This window comes from Brachyhypopomus gauderio, chromosome 2 (assembly GCF_052324685.1).
Source record: "Brachyhypopomus gauderio isolate BG-103 chromosome 2, BGAUD_0.2, whole genome shotgun sequence".
Taxonomy (NCBI): domain Eukaryota; kingdom Metazoa; phylum Chordata; class Actinopteri; order Gymnotiformes; family Hypopomidae; genus Brachyhypopomus; species Brachyhypopomus gauderio.
In genome coordinates, this window is record NC_135212.1 from 2,454,500 (window position 1) to 2,464,651 (window position 10,152).

At 38.4% G+C, this 10,152-nt stretch overlaps 1 protein-coding gene across 6 annotated transcripts in view; it reads right to left on the bottom strand.

Moving 5' to 3' along the window:
* Positions 1-695: 695 nt before the first annotated feature.
* LOC143483817 (uncharacterized) overlaps positions 696-10,152 on the bottom strand; it is a 14,273-nt gene continuing 4,816 nt past the window's right edge. For all 6 annotated transcript variants that reach the window (XM_076982335.1, XM_076982333.1, XM_076982332.1 and 3 more), the window contains exons 3-11: positions 4,599-4,907; positions 4,175-4,486; positions 3,765-4,049; positions 3,342-3,635; positions 2,795-3,106; positions 2,382-2,669; positions 1,883-2,191; positions 1,449-1,733; positions 696-1,128 (exon numbers count right to left, since the gene is read on the bottom strand). In XM_076982335.1, the coding sequence (XP_076838450.1) occupies positions 971-1,128; positions 1,449-1,733; positions 1,883-2,191; positions 2,382-2,669; positions 2,795-3,106; positions 3,342-3,635; positions 3,765-4,049; positions 4,175-4,486; positions 4,599-4,907 (2,552 nt within the window). In that variant the 3' untranslated portion in view covers positions 696-970. The remainder of the gene's footprint in view (positions 1,129-1,448; positions 1,734-1,882; positions 2,192-2,381; positions 2,670-2,794; positions 3,107-3,341; positions 3,636-3,764; positions 4,050-4,174; positions 4,487-4,598; positions 4,908-10,152) is intronic.

The window sequence follows — 10,152 nt, forward strand, 5'->3', positions numbered from 1 at the left end:
ATGACTGTATATAGTTAATATTGGATATGAATTATATCAGTTGGCTGTGTGACTTTTGTCCATTGAAAACTCACGTTTAGAGAATGTTACAAATAAAAGTCAAATTTCATTCAACATGTGCTTGTAGTTTTTTTTTATTTGCGCTAAAAAGTGCCCTTCAAATCCCCCCCCCCCGAGCACTTGCCCCCCGAAATGTCTGTGCACGCCACTGATACCTGCTATGACGATGACTATGTGGCAAAGTTTTCTTTTCTTTTCTTACTTGAATTTAATTTAATTTAATTGAAATTATTCGTAATCACAGCACAGAATTGCCGTTACTGTTGATCTCCCCAAAAATATTGGACAAAATATTGGAGGCGTTGGACGATTACAGGTTGACCTGTGTCTCCATCTTCTGGTGACATAATATAATAGCAATACTTTTTGCAAATGCATTTTAAAAAGGTTAGTAACAACAGCTGTTCCCAACATTTTTTGCGCCACTGACCGTTATTTGGGGGTAAATACGACGAAATAAAAGCACGGACGGATGTAATTGGGAGAGAATCCCAATTTTAAAAAATCTAAATAAAACATCACTCAGACTCTGATCTTCGATAAAAAAAATGATGACAATGATGATGACAATTGATGATGACAATTATTATTATTGTTGTTGAATTACAAGTACAAAAGAAAAAGTCACCTGTATATGATTTTTTATAAATCAGTTTTATTTGACCATTAGGATATATTTTTGCCTTAGCAAAAGGTTTCAGACTCACATAAGAAAATAGATAAAACTTATTCAAAGTATTTAACTGAATGTTACATTTGCAAAATGTACTAACAGAATGTATTATATATTTTGTAACAGGGCCACTAAAAATCTTATTTTGATTTGCAGCAAATTTGATTAAAATGCTATGCTTAACACATTAACTTAAAACCATATATGCATAAAATGCTGTGGCTATTCATGCAAGCTTTACTTTAATTTAACTAGAGTGACCAAGCACCCATAAATGAGAGAGATGACAAAGAGTGCAATGAAGGTGAAGGTTGTGTTCCAGGTGTCTTCAACACTATCTTGGCTGATGGGTTGAGAAAGGTTCTCATCAAAAAATATGGTCTCTTGTAAGGTTTCTGAAACAATAAAGAAAATTTGAGGGAAAGTTGTACCTAAAAGACAGGAAGCCCTTTCCAAATCTCTTACATATACAATTACAGGTATAAAGTACCTGTTGTCAGGTAAGACAAATGCCTTTCTTTTCATAAGGTATTAAAGAATGCAGATACTTCTATCAGTCTTTATGTTTTCCATGTGCAAAGGAAATAATTTGATAATTTGAATTTTGTTTCAAATTAGGGTTAGGGTTAGGACTCTCGTCATTACTACTGTTTCATTATCTTGACAGACCTCATCATTCTTGTTCCAAACTTCAAGCATTTTGTTAAACAATCACCTTCTTTAGAGATCCTCTGAGTAACAGTGCCAGTTGTGTGTTCAACCTGGCAAATGTATGTAGTTCCTGCCTTCCAGTCAGTAGCACCAACTTGCAGGCGGCTCTGAACCATGAATTTCCCAGCAGTGTCCTTGGCCAGATGAGTGGTGGTGTTGGGCTGCACAGCCTCACCGTCTTGGAGCCAGGTGATGTTAATGGCAGATGGGCTGTAATTGGATGCCAGGCACACCAGCTCATCAGAGTGCCACAGAAGGTCCACAGCAGGCCTGGATTTGACCACTGAAGCTAGGTGGCAGACAGAACAGAGTAATGGATAAAACAGACAATTAATTCACACCAAAGTCAGTCAAATTAGTCAGATATTGGCTGCATAGTTGCATGTAATTGTTTGGAAACAAAACATGATCTTGAAAATGAATAAATTAAGCAATTACTAGGGATGCTGCTGACTATCGGTGTTTCTGATGACTGGTGGCTGACTATGCAAGAATAAGAGTTATCCTCGTGGCCTGGTTCTGCTAACGTCAGCACGCTGTGCATGTTGAAATCTGTGCCCACAGTGCAGCCCCCTATTGGACTGTTGGAGAAGCGGGATTCATCCAGCCTCTCCCCATTCAGCTCCCAGTAGACAGAAATCTCAGCAGGGTAGAACCCAGAGATCAGGCAGAGCAGAGTCTTGTCATGGGGTCCTGACAAATACCTGTCACTGGGTTGAAGGATTTGGACAGTTGGCCGTTTAGGGTCTGAGGAGCATAAGTCAAAGAAGAACTTTGAAAAACACACACTATGTCTGAATAGTAAATGTACCTGGGACAGGTGATAATTCCCAGTAAATTAAAGTAATTTTCTTGCATGAGTAAAACTCTGAAGTTCTTCAAAGAGACCAAAACTTGAAATGAAGAAAAATTGTGCTAAGATCAAAATTTTCCTCACCAAAAAATAATTTAATAGAATTTGATGTCCACTTTGTATTATGGGTTTGGTGAACTGTACAGGAGACGGAGTCATCTTGGGTTTTATATTCTTCAGGAGTAGTTAGGTGTCTGGTGACGGTGTGCACATCTTTGGCCAGGTCCACATACTGACGAGAGATCTCAGCTGTTGTGGACTGGAAGGTGACGGCGAGCTCACCAGAGGGGAGATCATTACCTACACATTCCAGCACAGCTCTGTCTGCAAAATGTCTTCTGATCAGCACAGAAGGATTCCCCTGTAGAGGTTCTGAGGAACACGAACACATTACACCATGGTCTATTACATGTCTTTCACAGTGGAGCTACATGTATAGGGAAGTGCTCAGACATGTGGGGTTAGCTTAACATTTTTCACGGACATAAAATGCTCACCAACGACACTGATGGTTTTTTGCTCATTGGAGAAGCATGGATGTTCAGCTTTGCATGTGACTGTCTTGAAGGACTGCCACTCTCTTACTGTGACAGTGAGATGGCTAACAAGTACATAAGTGCTCCTGGGTTGGCTTTGCGTCTGTTGTTGGGTAATCGGAGGCGGCTTCTTTATGTCTTCATCCAAGATCCATGAAATTTTGGCGTCGTACACTGATTCAATAGTACATGAAGCTGTGATCTGCTCATCTGTTAATATTGACTTGAGATTAGGTTTGGCTAGATGTATTTGTGGCTTGACCGATGGATTAACTGAAACATCAAAAGAACATTTTAATTGCAATCAGTTATCAATCAACGATTATCTCTGTCTGTCTCTCTTTCTTTCTCTCTCTCTCTCGCTCTCTCTCTCTCTCTCTCTCTCTCTCTATATATATATATATATATATATATATATATATATATATATATATATATATACACACACACACACACACACACTGTATATAATATATACCCTTTTCAATACTGCCCACAGTTTAATTACCTGCACAAACACTGGTGCTCTTCTGGACAGATTTTTTAAAATCTTCATCATGAATTTCACATTTGTATATTGTGCCGTGGTTCCAGTCTTGCTGTGACACTGATATTTCACTGAACACTCTTCCCTGTCCATCCGCTTGCATCATGCTTTCAGAAGCAGCATTGTGCTTCTCCACAGAATTGACAAACCATTTAATTTTGGGGTTGAATCCAGTTCCAATGCACTGCAGTTTTTGCTGGTCTGATACAGACTGTCCAAAAATAGGAACCACTGAGAGTTCCACAGAAGGGTCACCTGGAAAACAACTCAGATGTTTTAGCCTGGTCAGCTAAACATGATTTTCTGGCTGAAGTCCTTCAATTAAACCTAAACTTGAAATGGAGGACAACTGGAAAAATGTGCTGAGATAAAAATTTTCCTCACCAAAAAATAATTTAATAGAATTTGATGTCCACTTCTTATTATGGGTTTGGTGAACTGTACATGAGACGGAGTCATCTTGGGTTTTATATTCTTCAGTAGTTACGTGTGTGGTGACGGTGTGCATATCTTTGGGCAGGTCCACATACTGACGAGAGATCTCAGCTGTTGTGGACTGGAAGGTGACGGCGAGCTCACCAGAGGGGAGATCATTACTTACACATTCCAGCACAGCTCTGTCTGCAAAACGCCTTCTGATCAGCACAGAAGGATTCCCCTGTAGAGGTTCTGAGGAACATGAACACATTACACCCTGGTCTATTACATGTCTTTCACAGTGGAGCTACAAGTATAGGGAAGTGCTCAGACATGTGGGGTTAGCTTAACATTTTTCACGGACATAAAATGCTCACCAACGACACTGATGGTTTTTTGCTCATTGGAGAAGCATGGATGTTCAGCTTTACATGTGACTGTCTTGAAGGACTGCCACTCTCTTACTGTGACAGTGAGATGGCTAACAAGTACATAAGTGCTCCTGGGTTGGCTTTGCGTCTGTTGTTGGGTAATCGGAGGCGGCTTCTTTATGTCTTCATCCAAGATCCATGAAATTTTGGCGTCGTACACTGATTCAATAGTACATGAAGCTGTGATCTGCTCATCTGTTAATATTGACTTGAGATGAGGTTTGGCTAGATGTATTTGTGGCTTGACCGATGGATTAACTGAAATATCAAAACAATGTTTAAGTTGCGATTATTGATTGTGGAAGATAAATTTGCGTGTTTGAATCAAGCATAATTTAATTCAACGATTTTTCTGTTGTTGTGAACTTACCTTTGCACTTACTCAGGGATGTTATAGTCTCCACAGAATTATGGGTAGCTTTACATCCATACTCTGTTCCTTTATTCCATTCTTTTGCTTCAATGTCAATTCTGCTTATTTGAGTGTAGGTCATATTCTTTGATTTATCACTTTTAAATTTCTTCACATTTGGAGTTTTTTGCAATGTCACTGACTCACCCTCAAACCACTGTACCGTAAGCTTGTCAGGATAAAAGTCCTCCACAGTACAAAACAGCTGAACTTGGTTACCATCTTCTTTACTGAGCAGATAGACGTTGGGCTTGTGCACATGCTGAACTATAAACCACGGGACAAAGTCAGTTCACGCAAGATGATAGCAGGACATTCAACATTTCTTTTCTAAAGAGGTTAGGCAGTTTATGTTTAATGGGACTGATGGAATGAACGCCAGTCACTGTCATTCCAAGCCTCATGAAACAAAAGCAAATGAGTCTTATGTTAGTGGTTTAGTGTATGTGCTATTTTGGGAGTTTTGAGCTGCACTGAAAAGGACACTGAAAGGGACAGGTGCAGAGAGGACGACCAGCAGGGACAGACATCAGTGAACACAGCAAACAGTTGACAGAAACATTAAGCAACAGACACGCCTGAAAGACCCAAAAGGTCCCAAAAGCAGAACTGAAAGAACATCTGCCAACCCCCCGAGACTGAGAGGGACACACACCTGCACAGGGACATGCGCTATATTTGCATGCCCCCATATAATATACATATAATATAACACACAATGTTTCCACTGTTATGTAAGTGCTTTTGTTTTCATGTTTCTAACTGCTACTTACAGCTTTATACAGTGAGCCATCAAATAAACCCTACATTGCTAAATGAAAAATGTTCCATTATAGATTAAGTAAAACCTTAATAATAATAATAAGAAGAAAAAGAAACACAATTTGTATAGCACTTTCTTAAACAGTTTATAAAGTGCTTTGCAGAAAATACAATAAAGGCAGTATATAGCAAATAATAAAGCTTATTACACCCTGAAAACTATGACCTCAGCAAAGTCTTTACTAAAAATTTAAAAACTGTGAAAAAGAAAACAAAGTTATATACATTCACATTTCCTTTTAAGCATTAAAAACAAATTTGACATAAATATTTTGTACGAGATTTATTCATTCAAAACCAAGAATTACATGACAGAATTTAAGTATTCTTAGAATTACACATTTAAAAATATGTAGTTAGTAGATAGTTGGTAAATGATAGTAAAGATGAGGCACAGGCAGGGGTGACACCGTGGGCTCATTTAACCTGTAATCAAAGGTTTGAAATACTTAGATTGTTCTATATTTAATTGATAAATGAGTAATCAATTAATAAACAAATTCTCTATCTCTTTCTCACCTCTTTTTTCTATAAATGTAATACACATTGCATAAAAATAAATATCAATAAAATGCAAAAATATGCAGTTTACAGATAATGTTACCTTCATTATTGTGACTCCAATGCTGTAGAACAGGGTGATGAGGAAGAGGAAGACAAAGGTTAAGGCAGTGTTCTTCATGCAGCTGTCTTCTACATCGGGGGTTATCGACTCCATGTAGAATATGTCCATCATCATCGGGCAATCTACAAGGACAGACAGGAACACACAATAAAAAATATGAATCAAACAACCAAAAGACACACAAGAGTGAGCGCAGCCTTGTTATTGCCAGATACAATGCTCTCTCACCTGAAGATGATTCGAGGGAGTAATTGCACTGTATTTTAAGAACAGATGTAGAAGTTCATGTACAAGTACCTTTCAGTGAAGTACACCAGGTTTCCAAACAAAAAGGTCATTTTGGACACAGGGCCTTCATCAGCTGTGAGGACCACCAAATACTGCATTGCTTGCACTGCTGATTGTGCCCATATATGTTGAGACTCAATACATGAGTGGGGCCCAGAAAGGCATTGACAAAACACCAGAAGAACCAAGCACCAGCTACTGGTGAATAAAACAGTCACTCCAAACCAAACAGACCATTTACTACAATAAAACCTATGATTCTGTCCTCCACACATGGAGCCTAGAATGTCTGAAACTTTATAACATCCACAGAGCTTTCTTCAAGAACTATAGGTCAACTTCAGACCAATGGCATGAGTCACCATCAAGTGTGAGATTAAACAAGGAGATTCGCTTTTCCAGCTTCTGCATTGCTCTGAACCTCTCAGTGAAATCATCACCCAGGCTGACTATGGATCAATACATATGGAGTCACCGTGAGCCACCTCCTCTTCATGGATGACATCAAGCTGTATGGCAGACAGAAGTTGTGAGAAGTCAGCTGAATGGAGCGAGTAAGATCTGGGGTGCCAACACTCTACCAGTCGTCAGATACCCTACTGACATAATCAGCTGGACAAGGGAAGATAATCTGACCACTGACACTAAATCCAGGAAAATCCTCACAATGCACCATGACCTTCAGTGCAGTACCGGCTGTAGGAGGAACCATCATGGGAGGATAAACCCCTGCACAGTGTTTACCACTGGGAAATAGCGGAAGTGACAGATTCTACCAATGGCAGGAAAAGGATGGACTGAAAGACCACACAGAGGCACTAATCATGGAAGGAGAGGAACAAACTTGGAATATGAGATCCATAGAAGCTAGGATCTACCACACACCACACAGGACCCCAGATGCCATGGCTGGCATAGTATATAGAAACATATCTACCAAGTGCAGGCTGTAAGTTCTTAAATGAAAGATCCTGGTATAGGTGGAGGATGACCAAGCTAAGACCAAGTGGCATTTCCAGAGGCAGACTGACAAAATGGTATCGGCTCAAAAACGTAGATGTTTCAATCGTAACATTCATTCCATGGTTGGATCAGTTATTTCTATTTGAATGTCCTTTTTTTATTGCTGCCATAGCAACAACTAGCTATGCAAACAGATATGTCTTTAGTACAATGTCTATTCGTATTTTAATGCCTTGCCTCTGATTTAAACATCTACATTTTCATATATACAATGGTTCCTCCTTTTATTTCAGAAGAACTTTGTTTGTACAGCTGATGAAGTGCCTCTGTCCAAAACGTCCTGTTTCACTGGAAACTCTGTGTACTTCACTACAATTTTTAATAACTAAATCCAACCTAAATACCCTGCAGTTACTCAACTGAAATGATCTTCATATATATACATCATCATTTATTCGGTTCCAGCAAGCTCTACAAGTACCACAGTCACACTCTTTACTCCACTTGTGAGGTGGAGCATGAAGTTCTTCCCACAGTCACAGCCCAGAGTCCAAGACCTTCTACCAACAACATCGTAGGAGATGCTTGTACTCTTTGGATGATGAAGCTTTCTTCTAAATTTTTATCTAACCCTAACCCTAACCCAGAAAACCAAATGTATAGTCACTGATAAAAACGTCACTGATAAAAAAATGGGTGTTTTAAACTGAACATAGGACTTCTAGCACATGTGTGAACCAAGGTCCCATGAAGTGGAAAAATAAAAGTTAACTGGTAACTGGTAACTGCAGATAGAGATATAAAAATAGTAAAGTACACAAAGTATATATATATATACACTATTAGATATACACAAATATATATACATTAATACACTATATATATACACTAATACACTATTAGAGCTGATTGAATGTATGTTCTTTACATACAGTACATTAAAGTCATAAAGGTATTTTTATCTAATGGCTAATGGTGTTCAACAAGATGCATGCAGTTCAACAGGAAAATGACCAGGGTTACAGAATTGTAACTGGGTTCGGCTACTAGATGCTTAAATATCATGTACCACTTTTCATGTTTTTCACTTATATACATATTTAAGTAATTTTTGATGAACTGAAGGTAAGGTTATCACTTGAAATTCACATGACACATTAACACATTAACAAAGCATTATCATTTCAGCTTGCTAAAATAATCGATGAAACAAAATGGTGTATGATATTGCTCTTTTGTTATGCAGTATCTATGTCTGAATATTCTTTTCCCATGTAATACTATAGGCTACTTTGAAGATGCTTCCTTTTGGATCCTATGTTTGCTCAAGTGAACAAGACGCCTTCTGTTAGCTTATTAACCACAAGAAGGCAATAGGTGAAACTGACTTGCTAGTGAAAAAATTTGAATTACCACTGAATATCTTGGCTTGCTAAGGATAAACCAGTGCAGATGTAAATTGTTTTAATTATTATAACCTTTTAAAATAAATGATTAAATAATGTATAATTAATAATCACTATCACCAACAGCAAACTGGACAAACATCACAAAACACACAAACACACAAGCAGACTGCCAAAATGGGGGGTCAAAATTCTCCAGCCCAAATATGAACATTATGTCACTCTTTTTTAGTTTTTTTACTAAATATTGGACGGGTAAAGATGATGGTCTAATGAGGGCTAATGTTTCATTTTGTCTTTGTAGATGATTCTATAAGACTAATATAAAAGTACATTACATGCTGATTTTTGTACCACTGATTTTTTTGTGGTGTCCCCACTTTCTTAAGGAACCAATAAAAATTTGTATTTTTATTATTATTGAGAGTATTAGTTATTTGAAAAACTGCATTAAATAGACCAATAAGTAAACTTCATTTAGAGTGAGTGACACATTACTGCAGCAAATTGCTGCAAAGTTAGAATTCTTCAGTAATAAATGAATAAAAGTGTATATTCCCATATGTTCCTTAAGCTGAATGGTAGTCCAGGTGCAGTGATATTTTAGGAAACATATTTGGGCTTAGGGCACGTATAAATAGAGATAAAGTAATTAAAGTATTTATATACTGCACAGGACATATGCTGAAATACTTTTTATTAGAATTGTTTCAGTTTAAAATTGCATCAAACACATTGCAATAAGAAAGCGAGAAGACACAAGCATTGGACACATTTAAGGACAAAGACATGGTGCTGTTTAAAACAATGAATATAATTATAAAGACAGAAAGCCAACAAAGAACAACAACAAACTAAAACGAGCGTGACTAGTGGACGTGAGACACATCCTAAGATCCTCTGCAGCCTGACGGGACGTTCATGCTGAAGTTCACTAAGGTGGGTGTTTTGGACTTATTGTCGATTGTCCTGGCTATGAGGCGCACACTCTGGTCATTAGCCTCGTGGTATACTACACAGCTGTATACCACTGTGTTCTGTTCCCAATCATCATACTGGACTAGAAGCTGGCTATAAACCGAAAAGTGGCCACCTCTCTCAATCACGCTAGTGGTCCTCTGATTATCTCCTTCCACTGGTTTGTCATTAGCAAGCCAAATCACAGCCACCTCTTTAGGGTAGAAGTTTTTCACGTAGCAAGTCAGGGTCGCCCATTGGTCGTCAGGGCTGTTCTCTGGTGGAGCGAGCAGATACACTGAGGGGCACTGAAGGGCACCTCCTGAAAACACCAGATCAGAGTTCAAGTCAAAACACACATCCTGGTTCTCCCTCTGCAGTTTATTTTCCCCTTCGTGGGACCTTGGTTCACACATGTGCAAGAAGACCTATGTTCAATTTAAAACACCCA